This window comes from Ictidomys tridecemlineatus, chromosome 15 (assembly GCF_052094955.1).
Source record: "Ictidomys tridecemlineatus isolate mIctTri1 chromosome 15, mIctTri1.hap1, whole genome shotgun sequence".
NCBI lineage: Eukaryota > Metazoa > Chordata > Mammalia > Rodentia > Sciuridae > Ictidomys > Ictidomys tridecemlineatus.
Window position 1 is genome coordinate 11,496,164 of NC_135491.1, and position 21,752 is coordinate 11,517,915.

The 21,752-nt window shown below is 54.7% G+C and overlaps 1 protein-coding gene across 2 annotated transcripts; it reads left to right on the top strand.

The window, feature by feature from the left end:
• The first annotated feature begins 4,574 nt into the window (after positions 1-4,574).
• On the top strand, positions 4,575-18,614 carry Kcnn4 (potassium calcium-activated channel subfamily N member 4). Of its 2 annotated transcripts, XR_005731432.2 has the most exons (10): positions 4,575-6,875; positions 9,768-9,863; positions 11,154-11,575; positions 12,608-12,743; positions 14,745-14,855; positions 14,981-15,099; positions 15,417-15,486; positions 17,476-17,643; positions 17,878-17,982; positions 18,060-18,614. XR_005731432.2 is itself a non-coding variant. In XM_005338189.5 (9 exons), exons 1-8 carry the CDS (start codon positions 6,717-6,719, stop codon positions 17,638-17,640), a joined length of 1,278 nt encoding a protein of 425 aa, XP_005338246.2. In that variant the 5' UTR covers positions 4,577-6,716; the 3' UTR covers positions 17,641-17,643; positions 18,060-18,614. The 2 variants fall into 2 exon arrangements, 1 of the variants encoding a protein (XP_005338246.2); XM_005338189.5 differs by lacking the exon at positions 17,878-17,982 and having other exon boundaries at positions 4,577-6,875.
• The last annotated feature ends 3,138 nt before the right edge of the window (positions 18,615-21,752 follow it).

The following is a 21,752-nucleotide window of genomic DNA, read 5'->3' on the forward strand; positions in this document are numbered from 1 at the left end:
CTCCCTAGTTTAAGGAAACTGGAAGCCTGGGTCAGCACCAAGGACAGATCCATGGTGTTGGGTCTCAGAACCACAGACAGCAACTTGACTAATGGGGCACAAAAGGTGGAAAATAGAGAGACGCATCCTTCCCACCTGGAGTCAAAGAGGAGTCATTCAGAATCATCAAAAGAGAGTATTACTTCAACAAATATTCCTTGAGCATCCTTACATGCCAGGCACTGTTCTATACGCTGGAATAGCAATCTCTGTCCTTAAACAACTAGACAATTAAGAAAATAAGGTTGACAGGCATGGTGGTGCATGCCTATAATCCCAGCAACTCCAGAGGCTAAGGCAGGAGGATTGGGAGTTCAAAGCCAGCCTCGACAACTTAGCGAGGCCCTAAGCAATTTAGTGAGACCCTGAAGAAAATGAAATTTTTTTTAAAAGGCTGGGAATGTGACTCAGTAGTAAAGCACCCGTGACTTCAATTGGAAGGAAGGAAGGAAGGAAGGAAAGAAAGAAGGAAGGAAAGAATAGAGTCACTTTACATGGTTATAATTTCTATAATGAAGATAAGACAATGAAATGGGACAGAGGATGTATAAGGGGATGAAAGAGACCATTCTGGAAGGGATTACCAAGAAAGAGAGTATATTTGAGCAGAGAACTAAAGAAAGGGAATGACACAAGAAGAGGTTCAGGGAACAGAAAATGCCAAGGCCCTGAGGTAGAAATAGCGTGGCCTGTTGGAGGATCAGCCAAAAAGCCAATGGGAGGACCCAAGTGGAAGGCAGGGAAGAGAGGTTGGGCAAGGTAGGCGTCAACACCCAGAAAGAGATGGAGAGAGACAAAAAATGTAAGACAAGCAGAGATTTACTGGAAAGACTCTGCGGCAAACAGAAGCAAAACTGTTCTGGCTACAATTCATGGAGTGCAATTTCCATTATTGATTCATATGTATATATATGTATTATGTATACACACATATGTACACACATGTTCATATATGTACCCTTTTGTTGTGGAAAACTTCAAACATACAGAAGTGAACAGAAGAATATACTATTTGCTACTACTGTATAACAAGCCACTCTAAAACTTAGTATTTAAAATCAACAACAAAAAAGTATCATTTCTCATGATTCTGAGGTAACATTAGTTGGGCCCTTCTTCTGGTCTGTCTCATGAGGTTACTCATGTGGCTATTTTCTGCAAGGGCTAGTTTGGAGGTTTTGCTCAGGATGCCTTGATTCTCCTCTGATAGTCCCTCTCCAAGGGATTAGCTTGGGCTTCCTTACAGCATGGTGGCTTTAAAGTTTGAAGAGCACAAAAACAGAAGTTTCTTGTAAAAACAGAAGTTTCTTGTGCTCTTGACAACTGGACCTGGAACTAGCTGGCATCATTTATGCCACATTCTATTCATCAAAGACAGACAGAAGGAGAGGGGACTATACTTCTTGGTGGGAGAAGACGCATGCCAGGGCAGCCAGGGAAGGAACCATTAGCAGCCAGCCTGGGACCCAATGTACCACAGGGGCTAAATACATCCCAGGTCCTGTGTTGCAGGCTCCTGACCGTGTACCTCACCTTATCCTCAAGGAGCCCTATGACAGAGGTAGCATAATTATCATCCCCATTTCACAAGGCTCAGGACACCCAGCTAGGGACAGCAGCTGGACTGAACTCAGGTCTCTCTCTAAAGCAGGCTGTATGTATGTTAGATCCCATGCAGGGTAAAGTCTGAGGGAAGAGGAGCCCCCAGCCCCTCCTCCCTCAGACCCAGGAGGCATGCTCCAGCCCTCCTCCCCAAGATTCACATCCAGACAAACTAAAGTCTCTAGGACTTTGTGTGTGTGCGTGTGTGTGTGTGTGTACATGTGCATGTGTATGCATGTTAGTATAATAACTTACACGATTCTTATTTGGTGGGAAACACAGACAAAAAAAGGGGAAAAATCAATAAACACAGAAAGAAAGAAAAAGGAGGAAGGCATGCTCTTGGAGATTCAGACCAAAAGAGAAACAGAGAAGTCAGTCCAGTGACAGACTGAGTGAAAATGAGAGACTGAGGTCAACTAACCACGAGGTCTGTCTTCCGGAACCTGGAAGCATCACGAGGGCAGGTCTGTTGCCTACTTTGTTAATCATGCTATTCCCCAGTTCTTAGAACAGAGAGTGCCTGGCACTCAGGAAGGCTCCATTACAAGAGCTGGGTAAACAGAGGGCCTGCAGTTCCCAAAACCACCACAAGGTGGGAGTCTCCTTATTCCCCTGAGCCCGCCAATGCCAAGGTCCCAAAGACGGTGGTTGGAGGATTGGCCCCCACAGGCCTCTGACTTTCAGGATGTCTTCCCCCGGGCTCAGCCCTGCCGCCTTCCCCTGCACCAGCCCTGGGCGACAACTGACCTTTCCACTGAGCCACCCTCTTCTTCAGTCCCCTCCACCACCCTTCCCAGTTAAACAACTCTTTGTCCTTGGCCCCTTCCGGCTGGGCCCTAAAGCACCTGGGTCCCTTCCAGGCCCGGAGATGGGGCTAGGTTGAAGGTGGGGCAGCTGGGACCAGGCCAGGGAGAAGCCCTGGGAACTTCTGAATCAGTTCTTCTAGTCTTCCTGGACCCGGAGTATGGGATCCAGTTCCCTCTTCCCTCTGACACAGAAGTCCAGGCCCCCAGCCCCCCTCCCTCGGGCCCAGGGGTCCAGACCCCCAGACCCTCCTCCCTCGGACCCAGGGGTCCAGGCCCCCAGCCCCCCTCCCTCGGGCCCAGGCGTCCAGGCCCCCAGCCCCTCCTCCCTCAGACTCAGGCGTCCAGGCCCCAGGCCCTCCTTGGTCCCTTCTCTTACTGAGATCCTCTGGTGTTCGTTCTCCCTTTCTTTACAGAGACCCCGGCTCCCTCCACTCCCCCCTTCAGGGTTGGGATCGAGGCTGAGTCACAGGAAGCTTTGGGGCCCTGAGTCACGGCCCCCACCGCCCCTCCCTGGGCTGGAGAGCCTGGCTGGTAGTGCTGCTTCCCACCCACGGAACCCTGCTGCCCACAACTTCAGCAGCTGAAGGCAGGTCCCCTTCCCACCAGGACCCTCAGGGCTGCCCGCTCAGGCCTCTCCCTTGTCCAGTCTTCCCTGTTTTTCTTTTTTAGTTGTGGTCTCTTTGGAGACAAAATTTCTAGTTTTTTCTTTCTCTTCACTTCTGAGTCCCTTCTCCCTCCATCTCTTTGATTTTCCTTGATCCTGTCTTGTGTGTCTGTGGGCCAGGAATGGACCCCAGGACCTTGTGCATGCCAGGCACACTCTACCATTGAGCCGACCTCCCCCCGCTTTGATTCCTACATCCCTCTTGGCTGTCCCACTCAGTCTCTCTGATAGTCCTCTCCCACCCTCTGGGTCAGTCTCTTGTCAGTTTCTCAAAAGTACCTGAAGGTGGGGACAGAAGCTGTGGAGAAGCTGGAGCTGTTTTGTGGCTTTTGACTCTTAGATGGGTCATAATGTATCTCTGGGCCTCAGCTCCTCAATGGGACCAGGATAGACTTGGAAGGCACAGGGCTGTCCACAGGGGAGCCAATGAAGAGCAGAGGGAAACCCAAAGACAAGCTGGGGGACCTCAATTCAGCAAGAAACAGAGACAGAAAAAGAATCCTAGGGACAGAATGAAGCCCGTCGAGCAGAGACAGGTGGAAAAAGAAACAGACAACACGCGCCTGTCATCCCAGCGGCTTGGCAGGCTGAGGCAGGAGGATAGCAAGTTCAAGGCCAGCCTCCCTCAGCAATTTAATGAGGCTGTAAGCAACTTAGCAAGACCTTGTCTCAAAACAAAAAATTTACAGCTCCCAAGGCTGAGGCAGGAGGATCATGAGTTCAAAGTCAGCCTCAGCGATGGTGAGACGCTAAGCAACTCCGTGAGACCCTGTCTCTAATAAAATACAAAACAGGGCTGGGGATGGGGCTCAGTGGGCAAGTGCCCCTGGGTTCAATCCTTTAGAGAGAGAGAGAGAGAGAGAGAAACACAGACAATGGTGAATGCAGAGGTGCAGAGAGAGAGAGAGAGAGAGAGAGAGAATGAAATAGAAAACCAGGGACCAAAGAAGGAGACCCAGACAGAGATACAAGGGAGACCCAGAGACACAAAGAGGCTGAGACACAGTGAGACAGGGAGACGGAGAGGCAATGGAAACAGACCCATGGACAGGGACATGGTTAGAGAGGGAGCCTTAACAGAGACAGACCCAGGAGAGAGAAAGACGAACCCAGAGGCGCCCAGAGCGGGAGAAGTTGAGGAAGGAGTCAGAGGTGAGAGCCAGGGACAGGAAGAGGGAGGAGAGGTGCCGAGGGAGGGTGCGGGCAGCCAGGCTGGGACGGGGCTGGCGGCCACGGACTTTCTCCAGAAGCAGGAGCGCCCGCCCGCCAGTGGCTGCACTTTCTCCAAGGAGACGCAAGCGTGGTGTCTGGGTGCGCCTGGGTGTGTCTCCATCTTTCTCCCGCCACTGGCTGCGTGTATGTCACCGAGTGGTAATCAGGAACAGTGTGCCCGGCCCCATGGCAAGGCACCCCCAGGGGTAGTGTTTTTGTCACCGGGCGTGTCTGTGTGTGTGGTTTGGTGTCTCTGGGTGTGTCCTTGTGGGTTGCCTTGGTGTGGTGCCAGACGTCTGTCCGCGAGTGTTTGATTTCCCTGTGGCTGGCAGGTCCTGGGTCCTGCGTGGCACAGGACACGGGAGGGAGAAGGGTTATTTCTACACACTCCTCGGAGAGCAGGAGTCCCGTGCATGGTGAGGTTGGTGTGCGCTGCTGTGTGTTTTGAGTGACCACATCAGTGTGTCCCTGTGTCACCATGGGTGGGTTCTGATTTGTGTGCAGACACAGTGTGTGGACATATGTGTTCCCTGCTGCACATCGATCTGGGAGTCACTATGGGTCACACTGCACCGCATTTGCTGCTGTGTGTCAGTGTGTGTTGTGTCTCTTTGTGGACCTGGTGTGTGTAACACTGTGTATCACTCAGCCTTGCGACCCTGCATCTTACATCCGGGTGTATGCCCTGTTGGGGGCCTCTCCCTTCCCTGCCAAGGAACACTCAAGGTGTGCTGTGTTTGTGTGGTTGTGGATGAGCTTGTCTGGGGTCCTGGGTGGTCTTGTTGTCGCCCTGGTGTGGGCTGCAATCAGTGGGGTCACGTCTGGTGTTTTATGTGACAGGTGGTTGTTTGTGAAAGGTTGTTTTTCTTGGGAAATGGGTCAGTATGTTGTGTCGCCATCTGTTTACACATGACTGTCTATGCTTTGTGGTTGTGCAGCCACACATCTTGGAATACAACACGTGTGGGTGTCATATGTGACGCTCAGTTGTGGCTTGTGGGTCAGAGGGGATGGCGTGTGTTACATTTGGGGCATAATCCCTCCACCTCAGGGGCATCATCCCCGCTTGTGTTTGGTGCGGTCAAGATGTACCAGTCTGGCCAGGTGTGGTGGCACACGCCTGTAATCCCAGCAGTATGGGGGACTGAGGCAGGAGGATTGCAAGTTTGGGGCCAGCCTCAAGCAACTAGTGAGGCCCCAAGCAACTTAATGAGACCCTGTCTTAAAATAAAAAATAACAAGGGCCAAGGATGGGGCTCAGTGGTTAAGTATCCCCAAGTTCAATCTCTGGTACCAAAAAAGGAAAGGATACATTGTGCTGCTTGGGTCCCCTTAGGGTATTGTCCTGTGTCTGTCTCAGCAGGCATCCATGGATCCGGGTCTCTGACCATGCATTTGAACCACGTTGTACACTGGGGCATATTGTGTGTCCGGGTGAATCAGTGTGTGTTGTGAATCATCCTCAGGAGCATGTGCGTTGGCGTGGCCACGCACTGCGATGTGTGTCCATGTGTGTTTCTCTATGAGCTGGGTGGCCGGGGGGGTGCCATGGCCGTGTGCCTAGGTGTTGTGTGTTTGTGTGTACTGGGTGTTGCTACATGGGTGTGTGGAGTGTGGAACACCACGAGTGCCTTGTATGTGTTGGGTGTAGTGGCGTTTGAGTATCACTGTGTCAATACGTATTGTGTGTTTGTATAGTGCTTGTTCTGTTTGTGTGGCTACAGATAGGCATTGCCCTAGGTGTGAAGTCTGGGTGTGACTGTGTCAGAGAATCTTGTGGCAGTTTTGAATGTAATGCTTGTGCTTGTGTGGGGACAATATTTGGGTGGCCGTGTGGGCCGGGGACACTGCCTGCCTTGCTAAGTGCCGGCGTGTGTCACACCATGTGTGTGGTGTCTGGGTGTGGTTGCAGATTTCAGTTTGTGGGGAGTTGTGAGTCACTCTGAAGGTTGTGTTGCGGGCCCCAGTGTGTTAGGCTCCCTCTCTGGCAGGGGTGTCCTGTGGTGTCTGGGTGTGGTGGGTGTAGGTGGTATCACAAGGTGCAGACCGTTCGGGTCACAGCCCCTGTGTGGCAGTGTGTGTCTCTCCCACGTGGATGGATGCCTCTTTCTAGCTCTGCCCCAAGACACACCCCAGCCCCTCCTTAGTCTGGGAAGGGGGGTTGGGGAGCCTCCCCCTACCCAGGGACCTCCCCTGCCCCTCCCCGCCCTGCCCAGCCGCCAACGTTACCACTCCCCAGAGGGCACAGGGCTCCGCGGTGCCTCGGAGCCAAAGCCCCAGTGCGAGCAGAGCCGGCCGCCCGCCTGGAAGCCAAAGTGGCTGCCATTTGCGTATTACGAGGTGGGGGACCCTGGGCAGGAAGCTGGCTGAGCCCCAAGACCTCAGGGGCCATGGGCGGGGAGCTGGTGTCTGGCCTGGGGGCCCTGCGGCAGCGAAAGCGCCTGCTGGAGCAGGAGAAGTGCCTGGCCGGCTGGGCGCTGGCGCTGGCGGGAATTGGCATCGGACTCATGGTGCTGCACGCGGAGATGCTGTGGTTTGGGGGGTGCCCGGTGAGTGCAGCCTTCGCGCCGGGCGGGGCATGGGAGGCTGGGCCTGGACCCCGGCTCTGGGAGGGGAGGGCTGGGGTCGGACCCCTGGGTTGAGGGAGGGGGCTGGAGCAGGACCCTGGGTCGGAGGGAGGAGGGGTGAGTTTCTGGGTCTCAGGGAGGAGGAGACTTGGGGCCTTGGCTCCTGACACCTTGGGGAGTTCGATGTGGGGGTCTCTCCCTGCAAGAGCTGGGGAGGGGACAGGGGTCACAGTGTTTCAGTCCTTGGAAAGGTTGTAACCAGACCCCTGGAGGTGCAGGCCCCGCGGAGGTCAGAGGAAGGCTGACCCCAGGGCCCCAGCCTCGGGGAAGGGAGGGTGGAGAGAGGCTTCCAGTAGGCGCCGCTCCTTATCTAACCGCTAACGTTCGCCCAGTGCCCGGACTGCCAGGGGCAGAGCCCAGAACAGTGACCGGGGTGGGGGTGGGAAGTGGAAAGCACCTCCTGCCCCCATCACCGTCACTTAGAAGCCCAGCTGCCCCCAGATCTGCGTGCTCCTCACCTGGGAGGCAGGGAGAGGCAGTTGGTGTAGCCTGAACTCCTTGGTCCCCGGGAGAGGGGGCTGAACCGAGGCTGCGGAGTCTGGGGGAGAAGGAGCTTAGGCGCTCCCACACTTCTTTGGGGGAAAAGGGCTGACTCTGAGGGGGGTAGGTGGGGCCAGAACAGGTCTCAGCAGGCTACGGGCACATTCCAGCCCTGGTCCGGGCAGTGATAGGGACAGATGGAGGACAAGGGTCTGAATCAGTGGCTTGAGGGGGAACGGAGTTGCCCACAGGAAGGGAGAGGTTGAAGCCCTGTCTGGGCTAAGGGTTGTTGCCAGGGCTGCTAAGACAGGGACGCGTGAAGCTCAGCGATAGATTTGGGGATGGGGGAGTGGGCAGCTCTGGAGGAACCCGCAGCCACACGGAGGTCAAGGCAGGCCAGCTTCCTCTGGCCAGGCGGCCAGGGAGAGGGCAGCGGCAGTGAGGAGGTGGGGCAGCCGAAGCCCATGCCAACAGGAAGCATGGCCGGGGCCTACGCAGCTCCCACATTTCAGCACCGCGCCCAGCAGGGGAGGTGGGGCAGGGGAGCCTGGCAGATGGGAAGGGGCAAGGGGGTCCTTCCTACCCCACTCTCTTCCTCCCTGTCCTCACCTCGCATTTCTTCCTTCCCTCCACCACCTGCCACTGCGTCCAGTCCATGGGTGGGACCTTGGGAAAGCTGCTGCATGCCCGATCTGCAGTTCTCACACAAGCAGCGGGCCCTCCTCCGCTTCCTTTCAGTGACTGCCTTGATAACTTCCTTGCCCCCTCTGCACCTCCATCTCAGCTAAGGAGCTCATTTTGCAAGGTCCCAGACACCTGCCCTCCTGGGGGAGGGGCTGCAGGAAGAGGCGCCAAAGCCTGGGAAGGACAGGGGAACAAGACAGGTGCCTTTGGGGCTGGGGTTGTGGCTCAGTGGTGGAGCGCTCACCTCACATGTGTGGGGCACTGGGTTCGATCCTCAGCACCACATAAAAACAAACAAATAAATAAAATAAAGGTATCGTTGTCCAGCTACAACTAACAAAATATTTTTTTAAAAATGATAGGTGTCTTGGCTTGGGAGGAAAGGAATGGAGAGAGAGACAGAGATAAAGAGGCAGTAAGGGAGAGAGAGGGACAGCCACCAATATAAATAGAGCTTGGGAATCACTGAGAAATCCATATGGAGAGGCAGAAAGTCCACCGGAAAGAGAGATCTCAAAACACCCATCCCCAGAGAAAGGGGAATTCAGAGGGATAAGGGTCCAAGTAGAGACAGTTTCAATGGGAGAGTAGAGAGGGCCACCAGAGAGGTGCACTGCAGTGTGGGGAGGGGGGTGCTGTTGACTGAGATGAGGCTGAGACACACTGAAGACAGACCGGGAACCAGGGAGCCCTGGAAGGGTGAAGGGGTGGGGGAGGGCTAGGGACAACAGCACCATTGTTCAGGGAGGGGATGGGGGGAGGCCCCCCGGGGCAGGAAACTGGCCCTCTTCCCCTGCTCAGAGGCGGAGCCCTGGCCTAGGTCCAACCAGGGGAGCTGGCAGCCTTAGGAGAAACAGGTGCAGGGCTCAGGGGGGGAGCCCAGGTGGCCCCTTCCCCTGACAGTATACCCGGAACCAACCCTTCTTAGGGAATTCAGCAGGCCCCTCTAAATCCCTCCCTCTAGAATTCTAGATTCCTCCAAGGTATTGTCACACAAAGAGAGGAAAAAAGAGTTCTCGTGGTTTCTGGAGGTTCCTGGAGGCCCTGTGCTTCCGGCCAGATCTGCCCTGGGCTTGGAGCCAGGAGAGAGGGGAGGAGGAGGTGCAGGGGGCAGAACTGGGGGGCATTCTAAGACCTGGGGCTGGGGTCTCAAGGATTCAGTCTCCTGGAAGATAGCAGGGAAGAGTGTCATGTTTTGGGGGGTTGAATGGTGGTTTCTGGTCTCTTCTGGAATCGGGTGGGCATTGACATTGATTCTAGGGCAGGATCAGTTGGGTAGGAGTGAAGGGGAGGCCAGAGGTCTTTTTCTAGACGCTCCACACATATAACCCAGGCAGTACTTTTTACTGGAAAGGGACAGGAGAATAACAAAGCGTGTGAGCTTCAAGGTCTCCCTTCAGGGGTCTGAATCCAGGGAAAAGAACGAAGGAGGATGAACATGGCATCTGGGACAGGGCTGTCCAGTTGGGAAGGAAGACAGCATCTCCCTGGGGGCCACATAATGGTTCTGAGACGTCTCTGGAACTGAAACACCAGGAGTGACTGGTCTAGGCGCTAGGAAGTGGGGAATGGAAGGGATGGTGGTTTCCAAGGAAGGTACAAGGGACTGGTGGAGACCTGGACCTCACCTGTTTTCTATCCTTCCCACAGTGGGCCCTCTACCTATTCCTGGTCAAGTGCATGATCAGCATTTCCACCATCTTGCTCCTCTGCCTGATCGTGGCCTTTCATGCCAAAGAGATCCAGGTAGGGTCATTGCTACCCCTGAGCTTTGCAACCCTAAACCCCACGTGCCCTTTCAGCCCACACGTTCTACCTTCTCCTCCTGATCTGAAGCTCCTCCACCCTCTGATGTATTCACACCCTTGCCCACTAAGAAGGACAGTAGGACAGAACCTCCCAGGGCAGCCCTGGCCCTTCCCCCACCAGCAGCCCCTGGTCTCCCCCTTACACACTCCTGATGCAGAGAGTCCTACCCTTCCAGCCCTGCTGCCTGCCAGCTGAGCTCTGCCCCAGGCCACCTTACTGCAGGCCTAGCCTCCCAGATCTGTCTTCCATCTTTGTTCCCACTAATTCCAGCTGCAAGTCACCTAAGGTCCTAGCTAGTACCTGCCCCTGATTTCCCCATCTCTGTCTCAATATTCCCCCAGATGGAGGAACTCTTTGCACCCTCATGCCCTCACTTCCTGTCTCCCCAGACCCATCTTCCCAGGTCCTATTGCCCCATTTCCTCTCTCCTTATACCATGGTCTTAAAATTAGAATTATTGGTCATGCATGGCAATGCCCCTGTGCAGTGCCTGGCACATGAGAGGTACTTAGTAAAAGGGTACAGATTATCATTCTCATTAATTGCAAGTGTTAGAGGAGCTGAGTGATAGAGTGCTTGCATAGCATACCAAAGGCCCTGGTTCCATCTCAGGCATTGCAAAAAATGAATAAAAATAACAGCCATAGTTAACTGGCTTTGGCTGCCACAGCATCAGCACTCAGCAATAGTTAAGTGTGCCACCGCCCACCTGAAGCATCTGGGCCTCCTTTGCTGCATCTATAAAATGGAGGTACTATCCCTTTCACTGTGTCATAGCATTACTGAGGCACAACACATAAAGGGGAGAAGTGCCCCATAAATCTTGACTCTTGTTTCCCCTGATGTTATTGCTAGAACAATTACTACATGTGTTCCCAGAACAGGATTAAAAGCCGCCTCAGGAATGTGCCTATAAACTCCAGAGAGGAAGAGGTTTCTGTTTTGTTCGATTCGAATCCTCAGCACATAGGGCATGGCCGGGCACACAGCCTGCGTTCAGTGAATGTTCATGAAAGTTCTGGAAGCCGGCAGAAACTAAGGGTTGGTGGAGAAAGTGGAGAGAAGTCTTCGGATCCTGCCCAGCTCCCTCCCCAGCCCTGTCCAGCTCGGCGCCCTGCTGCTATCTCTCTCTCCGGGGCCCAGCAGACTGCCCCACCTTATCTCGGGGTGCAGAGCGGGCGGGCCGCCTGGCCTGCACCTGACCCCTCCCTGTCGCTCTTCCCGCAGTTGTTCATGACTGACAACGGGCTCCGGGACTGGCGCGTGGCGCTGACTCCGCGGCAGGCGGCGCAGATCGTGCTGGAGCTGGCGGTGTGCGGGCTGCACCCTGCACCCGTGCGGGGCCCGCCGTGCGCGACGGGGTCGGGCGAGAAGGGGACGCAGCCCTGGCCGAGCTTCCTGGACGAGGGGGAGGCGCTGCTGTCACTAGCCATGCTGCTGCGCCTCTACCTGGTGCCCCGCGCGGTCCTCCTGCGCAGCGGCGTCCTGCTCAACGTGTCCTACCGCAGCATCGGTGCTCTCAACCAGGTCCGCTTCCGCCACTGGTTCGTGGCCAAGCTGTACATGAACACGCACCCGGGCCGCCTGCTGCTCGGCCTCACGCTTGGCCTCTGGCTCACCACAGCCTGGGTGCTGTCGGTGGCGGAGAGGTGAGGGTCCTGCGGCATAGGGAGGGAGGCGGGTGGCTCGGAGTGGTGCAGGTGGACGCCAAGGGTGGGGACAGGTCAGTTTCCATCCTTGCTCACGTCCCCATCCACACAGCAGTCCAAGCCAGTGCTCCACAGATGACCTTCAGTGCCTGCCCCCCAACCCCCAGACCCCAGGCAGCCCACCCTTCTGGCTCCCCTTCTCCCATCTCGGACTTCCGGACCCAGGCTACCAGTTGCATCTGCCTTGGAGAAAGGGGACAGCTGTTCCAAATTAGCATAGAGGTCCTGTAGGAATTTGCTGTGAGCCTGGAAAGGAGGTGTTTGCAGCTATTCTGGAAAGTTCCTGCAGGGTATTGGGTCCTGGCTGCCACCTGGAAACTGTATAAAACTCAGGGTTTTTATTTTGTTCTGTCACACTGGGGATTGAACCTGGGGTGCTCTATCACTGAGCAACATCCCCAGCCCTTTATTATTATTATTATTATTTTTATTTTTTAGAGAGGGTCTGGCTAAGTTGCCCAGGCTGGCCTTGAACTTGCAATCCTCCTACCTCAGCCTCCCAAGTCACTTAGATTACAGGCAAGTGCCACCACACCTGGTGATCTTCAACAAGGGACAGATTTTTTTTTTAGAATTCCACCTTTTGGGGTTTTATAGGGCCACTTGTAGGCCATGCAGCACCTTTGTGGAAGTTAGAAAAAGGTACTCCTTTCTCCTGGTGAGTGCAACCTGTCAGGTCTGACTTCAGGCAGGGTTTCAGTCCCCTCTCAGTCCTTAGCCACACACTCTGTGCCAACCCCTTGACCGCCTCCATGCAGGCTTTGGAACTGGCCAGACTCAAGTTCAAATCCCACAGCCCAGAGTGGCTAAGCATAGCAGAAAGGAGGCTCTCCAAAGCCTAGAACTTACTTCCCAGGTTCATCCTGGGACTAGGTGTGGATGGGGAAGGAGAGCACATGGCGGGTGGAGGGGAGCAAACATCTTGGACATCTCTAGGGTGGGATTTCAGAACTAACCTATCCTTTCCCATAGGCAGGCTGTTAATGCCACTGGGCACCTCTCAGACACGTTGTGGCTGATCCCCATCACGTTCCTGACCATCGGCTATGGGGATGTGGTGCCAGGTACCATGTGGGGCAAGATTGTCTGTCTCTGCACTGGAGTTATGGTGAGTCCAAGTCCCTAGACACCCTGCCCCTTCCAAACTGCTTATCCTCAGAGCCCCAGGAAACCATGGAGCCAGCACAGGTTCTCAGGGACACCCCATGAAAATTTTGTTCCCCACCCAGCCTTATCCCCTCTCAGGGACCCAGACACAAAACCATTTTCTTTGAGACCAAGGAATCCATCCACTAAGTCCTTGCTCTCTCCAGAACCTAGGACCATAGACCATGATCCTAGGACCTGTTCCCGCCCCAGGGACCCCCGACCCCTGATTTCCCAGCCCATTTGCTTCTAGAACCTGGGGATCTGGTCTCTTAACCTTTATCAAGGGCTTAGGGTCATCACCAGGATCATGCCTTTGGGACCGGGCTCCAAGGGTTCAAATCTCCACTTCTGCTTCTCAGCTGGGGATCTTAGGCAAGCTGCAAAATCTCCAGGCCTCAATTTCCTCATTTGTAAAATGGGGATGCCGATGCTGGTGTACTCCTCATCAGGTGCTGAGACAATTACATGAGTTAAACCATGTAAAGGGCTTCAAACAGTGCCTAGCACACAGGAAGAGCTCAGTAAATGGGACTTTGGGAGAGCACCATTACCATAACTGGTCCCAGACACACAGCTGCCTCAGCCCCAGGCTCAAGCTTCCTGCTGAACCCAGACATCCAGCTCCTTCGCACCACAGCCCCTCTCACTCCAGGGCCCGGCCCCCAATGCCTTGGTTTTCATCTCCCCACAAGATCTGGCTCCCTCTGTCCTCCCACATCTGAGCCTCCAGTTCGGGTGTCCTAGGGAGGACATGTGGAATGCCTAAGCCCTGGGTCCATTGGGATAAGGGATGGGGGGCAGGGAAATGTGAGCCCCCACCCCCACCTCAGTGGGGAGTCTTCAGGACAAGGAAAGAGGGGCAGAGACTTAGCCAGGAAAATGTTCCCAAAGGGCCAGGCCCCTTGGGGGCTGAATGGCACCTCCTCCTTCACCTGACAGAAGGAGAAACTGAGACCCAGAGAGACAAGGCACGTGAGGTTCACAGCCCCCTCCTGGCCCAGGGTTCCACCGTGCGGTGGATGATGGCTCACTTTTACTGGGGACATACCTGTGCCAGTCTCTGCCCCAGACATCTGCCAGGAGTCAACTCCTGGAGTTCACAGTGACACTCCACAGAGGGCGTGCCCACTTTCAGATAAGAAATGGAAATACTGAGAGATAAATGACTTGCTCAGAACTGGGCTGGGACTAGGCAGTCCTGGGAGCCCGTGTTGGTGACTAGTGAACTGCTCTGAGTGATGGAGACTTGAGACACGGGACGGGGAGCTTCCAAGGAGGGGTCATTCCAATCCAGGGAGAGAGGGCAGAGGCCCTGGAGCAGCAAGGATTTGAGCGGCCCCTGAAGGCCCAGGAAAGGGTTCACGGAGAGCACTCAGGCAGGTGAGGGAGAGCACGGCCAGGGCTGAGGCCTGGACCCAAGAAGGCCTCCAGAGCCAGGCTGAGAAGTTAGGGAAGTGGGAGCCCAGGTGGGGTTTAGAGTGAGGGGCGCGAGGTCATGATAGGGTGTCAGGACTCCCGTGGGTGAAGCATGATGAGTGGGGGGCTGGGCTGAAGATGGTCCTGGAGGGAAATGAGTTGGGAAGAGACCTCAGGAGTGTGAGGGACACTCCCAGGGGCCTGATGGCCGACTAAGAATGAGTCGTGAGACGGGGCCCCTTGGGAGCCCGCCGTCTGCCCCTTCTGGCCAGCTCTTCTTCCGATATGAAAGAGGCCAGGCTGGGGGTGTGTGACCGCTGTGCAGAGCCTCTGGACTCGGACACGTGCACTTTCTGACCCTGTTGTGGGCGCTCTGGGCTGTGGGTCCCTGGCTCTCCTCTCAGAGCCTCATTTCCGGTTGTCACCTGGGGATGGTTGTCCCTGTCCCCTGTGACTGCTGGGAGGTTTTTAGAGAGGGTTGGTGGCACAGGGCTGGCCCCCAGAGCCCCACAGCCTCACGCCACAGTGCCCGCTGTGCCCACAGGGGGTGTGCTGCACAGCCCTGCTGGTGGCCGTGGTGGCCCGGAAGCTAGAGTTTAACAAGGCGGAGAAGCACGTGCACAACTTCATGATGGACATCCATTATGCCAAGGAGGTAGGCTGGGCGCCGGCCACCCAGAGCGTGGCCCTTCCCTCCCCGTGCCAGCCCCCCGGGAGTGCCCCCGTCGCAGAGCCCTGGGGTCTGTGTCCACTGACTCTGTGCCGCCCGCCCGCTGCCAGATGAAGGAGTCAGCCGCCCGCCTGCTGCAGGAGGCCTGGATGTACTACAAACACACGCGCAGGAAGGACGCCAGGGCTGCCCGCAGGCATCAGCGCAAGCTGCTGGCCGCCATCCACACGTGAGGGCAGCTGTGTGTCCTGTCCCCTGTCTGCGTGGCTGTGTGTGTGCATGCCCATGCGTGTCCAGGTCAGGACACCCACGTGTGGTCTCGCTCAGCAAATGTCGGGGATCTCCGTCTGGATGTGGCTGGATGCGTCTGCGGACCCGGAGTCTCGGGCCGCTGCAGAGTGGGGGCTCCTCTGCACCTTCAGGCTCTCGGGCACACCTCTTTGTGCTATGTCCATGTTCATCTCTGCTCCCCTCGTCGCACCCCTCAGCTAAGGCCAGCTGGGGACCAGGTTGTAGGAAAACCGACTCCCAGCTTCCCCCCCCCAGGTTCCGACAGGTGCGGCTGAAACACCGAAAGCTCCGAGAGCAAGTGAACTCCATGGTGGACATCTCCAAGGTACCAGGTCTGGAAGAAGGGGAGGCTGGGCCTCTGGCAGGGACATCTGGCTCGAAAATAGGGGATCCCAGTGGCTTGGGAGGCTGAGGCAGGTGGGTTACAAGTTCAAAGCCAGCCTCACCAACTCAGGGAGCCCCTGTCTCCAAATAAAATACAAAAAGGGCTGGGATGTGGCTCAGTGGTTAAATGCCCCTGGGTTCAATCCCTGGTACCAAAATAATAATAATAATAATATAGTATTGCCAGGTGCAGTGGCACACGCCTATAAGCCCAGCAACTGGGGAGGCTGAGGCAGGAGGATCAAATGAATGAGGACCTAAGCAACTTAGTAAGACCGTCTCAAAATAAAAAATTAAAAGGCCTGGAGATGTGGCTCAGTGGTAAAGTGCCCCTGGGTTCAATCCCCAGTACCAAAGAAAAAAAAAAGGAAGGTGGGGGGCCCTTGGCAGGAGCCTGGCACACGTAGGTGATTAGTAAAGGCTTATGGTTGAAGGAATGAAGAAACGAATAAAGCAGAACAAAGCTACTTATATTTATGTAAAATTCAGATCCTCTTCTGAACTTAAAAAAAATAAAATTGTGCCAGGCACAGTGGCATACGCCTGTAATCCCAGTGACCTGGGAGGCTGAGACAGAAGGATGTCAAATTTGAGGCCAGCTCCAGCAACTTAGTGAGACCATTTCAAAACAAAAATTTTAAAAAGGACCGGGGGTGTAGCTCAGTGGTACAGTGTTTGCCTAGCATGTGTGAGGCACTGGGTTCCATCCCAAGTACCGGGGGAAAAAAAACAGCCACCCCAGTGTTTGATTTCAAATTATCTTTATTATCAAGTTACTTACATGTGGACGGATATAAAATTCTTTCCAACGATGACTCTTACACAATAAAACCAAAGCAAATTTACAAATCAAGAACAAACATAGATGGCAAAATTCAACTTGGGATCACTGACAAGAATACAGGTGACATTGTTTCAGTAAAACTCAATCCATTGTGAAGGGGATGCTCACTGTTGGAGGGGCCCCGTGCTGGGCCAGGCTGCCTGCCAGCCTAGGTGTGTCTCACCTGGCTCGCTCCCTTCTGCAGAAACCATTTGATTCCACCAGTGCTGAGGGACAGTGACGTCACTCGCCCCTGGTCTGGTTCGTGGCACCTTTTCTTAATGTGGTGGCCTTTGCTTTTTCTCATTAGGCCACGACAGTTCAAACAGTGGCTCTTGGCACCAATGCCATGGTAAACACAGTCACAGATTCAGGCCCCAAAACGGCATGGCCAGGCTGGGGTTGAGGCTCAGTGGTAGAGCGCTTGCTTGGCACGCGTGGGGCACTGGGTTTGATCCGTAGCACCACATTAAAAGAAAAAAAAACTAAATAAATAAAATAAAGGTATTGTGTCCATCTACAATTAAAAATATTTTTTAAAAAACATCATGGCAGGTGTCAGTGAGGAGGTGATGGCCCAGGTCTGCCAGAATGGGCCGTTGTCATTTCTGAAGATTACTGAATTTAAAACACAGCATTCAATAATTCCCATAGGAAGTTCACACAGGGGCTGGGGATAGGGCTCAGTTGGTAGAGTGCTTGCCTTGTATGCATAAGGCCCTGGGTTTACTTCCCAGCACCTAAAAAAGAAAAAGAAAGCTCACAGAGCCTCGGGAATCAGACTGTGAATCTTCAGTTTGGGAGTGCAGTAAATGGGCTGTCAGGATTTCGAAGCCACGCCGCCTATCAATTGCACAGGTATTTAATGAGCATTTATTATGTGCCAGGTCCTATTCTAGGTGCTCTGTGCCTCAGTCTCCTCAGCTATAAGGTGGGAACAGGATTCCTGCTCCCTGTGGCTTTTAAGAGGTTCTGGGCTTTGAGTGATTAAGAAAGGGCAACAATTATAACTGAGGATATCTTCAAGGGTTAGTAAGGACTCATCAGTGCTGGAGTGGGGAGGAGTCCACCCCAGCCCCTGACACCTGACCCTCTCTTCTCACCCAGATGCACATGATCCTGTGTGACCTGCAGCTGGGCCTGAGCAGCTCGCACCGGGCCCTGGAGAAGCGGATCGATGCCTTGGCAGGGAAACTGGACGCCCTGACCGAGCTGCTGGGCACTGCCCTGAGGCCACAGCAGCTCCCAGAAGCCAGTCAGGAGGCCACGTAGCTGGTGAGGGGGCTGGGACTTGGACAGGAAGAAAGGTCGGAGGAAGGGGACCTGTGGCCGGTGTCATGTGGCCACACTTTCTCTTGGGCTCTTTCAGGAGGAAAGGACTCTGAGTTCAGGGCTGGACTGGGAGAAAAGGGGGGCGCCCCTCCTTCTCCCCTGGTCTCCCTCCTGCCCCTCAGTGACCCCCTCCTTCTTTGCTTGGTCTCTCTCTCTGCCTGTCCCTGGTCACTCAAGCTCTGTGCAGCCTGCGCTTATGCCCCCCGCACCTGGTCTCCTGGTGCCAGCCCGCCCACCCTCTGCCTCCCGCCTCGCCCACTGCTTCTGTCGGCTTCCGTCTTGGTAAGTGCCACTCTCACTGACTTCTCCTGTCTGGACTGCCTGTCCACCCATCTCTCTCTCTCTCTCCCTCCCCTCAGGATCCATGGAGGACAATCAGGCTCCTTTCCCAAGATGGAGGTCAAGGGCACCCTCCCTGCCGCTCCTGACCTAGCCCTGTGAAGAAAATACCTCAAGGTGTGAGGACCAACGGGGGCCGCCTTGGGTGGCAGGAGCCATCAGGGGATGCGGCTGAAGGGGAAGCCTTGGACCTCCAGAGACCCCAGATGGGAACATGGCCACCACTACCCCCCACGCCCCCATCAGGACCACTCTCACTGTGCTGCTATAGAGGACCTCTGGCTTTCGGTTAGAAGTGGAAGTACCTGCGCCTCCCCACCCTCTCCAGCTCCCCACGGAGAAGGGCAGGAAGGGCCCAGAGTCCAGGATGCTAGGAGGCTTCAGTTACCGCTGGACGGAAGAGCTGAAGGAACCGGGTCTGGGAGGCAGGGGGCGGCGCCCCCTGGCGGACAGCAAAGAGGACACTATTTTTTCCAGAGCTGCAGAGGATACCTGGTGGGGAGGAATGGCGAGGGGCGCACAGCTCACCGATCTCTGCTCTTATACTTTGTAATAAATGTTAAACAAAGTCAGAAGTTGCTGTTTCTTTATAAATGCTCCAAACTGGCAGATCCTCCTGTGGAAGGCTCTTGCCCTGTCTGAACCTCAGTTTCCCCACTCCTGAGTGCCCTATCAGCTCTATAAGTTGGGTGCTCCTCAGCAAACCCCATCCAGATCTGAGGCTAGGAGAGAGCCTTGACTTGAATTCAGACAGATGGGGCGGGGGGGGGGGGGGGGTTCCACATCCTGGTTCTGCCATATACTTGCAGTGTGACCTAGGGAAAGTGGCTTTACCTCTCTGAACATTTACTTTGCCCATAAAATAGCACAACCTCCCCACATAGCTGCTGTGAATTTTAAAACAGGAAGTGGCACAGACGGTTGGGCATTTAGTAAGAACCAAATACATGAGAGAGAATCGTTGTTATTACTGTGACTGATTTTCACACCCAGTGTGTGGCTGCTCTTGCTTTTCTGCTGAGCCCCCTTCTATCCGCGTCTCACTAGAACCAAGAGGATGACTCATTCACTTAGCAGGAGGCTAGCAGGAGCCCAGACCGCCCGCATACTGGTTTCACTTCTGGTCAGGAGGCTCAGACAGGAAAAGGAAGGGGGCTGCCACAGAGCCCTGTCAGGTGCCCAGTTTTGTGTTCCCTGCACAATCACCGTTAACCACTCCCCGCCCCACCCCACCCCATCCCCATCGGACAGATATAGAAACCTAGTTTCAAGAGTGGCCAGGCCTGGTCCCAGGTCCCCAGCCAGGAAGCCAGGCATCCTGGTGGCAGAGGCCAGATTCACACCCAGCCTGTCCCTGCCGTGCCTGCCCTCCCTGCCCGGCCCTGCCCCGCCCTGCCCGGGGTGAGTCAGAGGCCAAGTAGCCTTGGGGCCTCGAACCCAGGTCTGACTTCCTACAGCGGCTCCACTCCTGCTGGAGACACTGATTCACCCCTGCTCCCCCGTTCGAGGGGAAACTCGGCTGCAAGTCACCCTCCTCTGCTGAGCTTGCAAGTCACCCTTCTCTGCTGAGCTATCTTTGGATTTCCCTAAAAGTTCCCGGGCAGCCTCGCCCCTTGGCCCTGAGAGCTAAATTGAGGCCTCTAGCACATGCTGTCTTCCTCTGGATCCCAGCCTGGCTGGGGAGTAAAGGGGGGCTCCAGGAAGAAACCAGATACCCGCCCCATCAAGAGGCCCGGCTAGCCGAGGAGCCGAGCCCCGGGCCAAACCTGTTCCTCCACAGGCACCTGTGCTCCACTTCCTTTCAGCGGCACTCCTTCCTAGGCCTCTTTCAGGGTCAGCTTAGATGTCCCCTCTTCCATGAAGCCCCTCAAGGAACCTGTCCCTGGCCCACTAATAACTATTGGGCCACCATCATGCTAAACCCTTAATGATCTTACAAAAGGAGGCAAGGTGGGCACTTTGGTCCCATTTTATGGATGAGAAAACTGAGCTACAGAGAGATTAAGAAACCTGCCCTAAGTCATAGTAGAGAGGTGGAGGGAGGGCAGGGTGAGACTCAGGCAGCCTCGCTCCAGAGCCCCGCCGCTTAGCCAGCTAGCCCAGGCAGGCCCGGGGACAACAGCTGTATTTTCATTTTTGTCAACTACCATGTTGTCGAGGCCAAGGGCCTGGCATAAATGTCACAGAATGAACCTTCTGACTACCTGGGGCCTCAAAGTCCCTCACCTTCACAGTAATCACCCTTCTGTGTTGTTTTAGCTGAAACTGGGTCAAAACCAGTTAGAAGGGGCCTTCAGCCAACCACCCAATTATGAAGGCTGAACCCTTACCACTGAGTCACATCCCCAGCCCTTTTTATTGATTAATTTTTTAAAAATTTTGAGACAGGGTCTTGCTAAGTTACTGAGACTGGTCTCAAATTTACAGTCCTCCTGTCTCAGCCTCCCATCACCAGGATTACAGGTGTGCACCATGGTTCCTGGCTAAAAGGGGCTTTTTGAATAAGAAACTAAGAGGGTACCGAAGAGACACCATGCCCTGGATTTCCTTGGGTCTGCCTGGCCTGCCTACCCTCCCCCACCCCAGCAGTGCTCAGATCTTCTTGACCCCCTTTTAGCAGTCTTTCCACCCCCTATAGCAAATCCATGCTTCTTACTGTGCCAGGAGTTGGGGTGCAGACACAAATCAGAGGGCTGTTCCTCCTTCCAGGGGCTCAATCTCTGGCAATTTTGGTGACTTCCCTCTCTTATTTCTGTTCTGCTTCTACTCCCATGAGGACTGGGTGGAGAAGAGAAGGCCCAGAGATAGGTGAGAGCTTGTCCAAGATTATAGAGACCAGCCCCCTGGCCTCACCCCTTCAGGCATCTCCCATAGTGGCCCTGAAGACCTTTATAACACCCAGAACTGACCAGGGCTTTGCCATGCTCAACATCTTCCACGGCTCCCACTACCCTCCTGTCAAAGTCTAGCTCCAAGACCAAGCAAGCTGTTTTTTTTTTCTTTTATTGAGATATAATGTACATAAAGTATACACATTTTAAGTGTAGTTTCAATTAATTTTTACAAATACATTCACCTGAGCCAGCACCACTCAGCTCAGGCTAGAAGTTTCCAACCACTTAAAACTCTTCTGTTGCTGGGCATGGTGGCGCACGCCTATAATCCCAGTGGCTCCGGAGGCTGAGACAGGAGGATCATGAGTTCAAAGCCAGCCTTAGCAACTTAACTGGGCCCTAAGCAACTCAGTAGACCCTGTCTCTAAATAAAATACAAAATAGGGCTGGGGATGTGGCTCAGTGGTTGAGTGCCCCTGAGTTCAATCCCTAATACAAAAAAAACAAACAAAAAAAAAAACAAAACAAAAACCCTCTGTGTCCCTCCTAGTCAATATCCTCCTCCATTCCCAGTGACCACCATTGTGACCTCTATGGTGATTCCTTTTGCCAGACTTTGAGCCTTGGAAGGAACCCGGAGGCCTGCCCTACGTGCTCAATGGCTGGAAGACCCTGCTCATCTTTCCATAGCAGAGCAGAGTTCCACTGTGTCAGCAAAACCTGAGCCTCACCTGGAGACTCTTCAGGGTTTGACCCCATCCTCCTCCTCCGACCTCCCCACCTTCCCACCTTCCCATCCTGGCTGCCTCAGACCCTGGGCTCCTCTTCTTTTCCAGTCTCTGTCTGACTGCCCACGGCTCTGCTCTCCCCGCCACATCC

Coding starts and splice junctions, on each gene's coding strand:
- Kcnn4 (XM_005338189.5), top strand. CDS start 6,717: ATGGGCGGGGAGCTGGTGTCTGGCCTGGGGGCCCTGCGGCAGCGAAAG. Junction 6,876..9,767: donor TGTGGTTTGGGGGGTGCCCG/GTGAGTGCAGCC, acceptor TCCTTCCCACAG/TGGGCCCTCTACCTATTCCT. Junction 11,576..12,607: donor GTGCTGTCGGTGGCGGAGAG/GTGAGGGTCCTG, acceptor CCTTTCCCATAG/GCAGGCTGTTAATGCCACTG.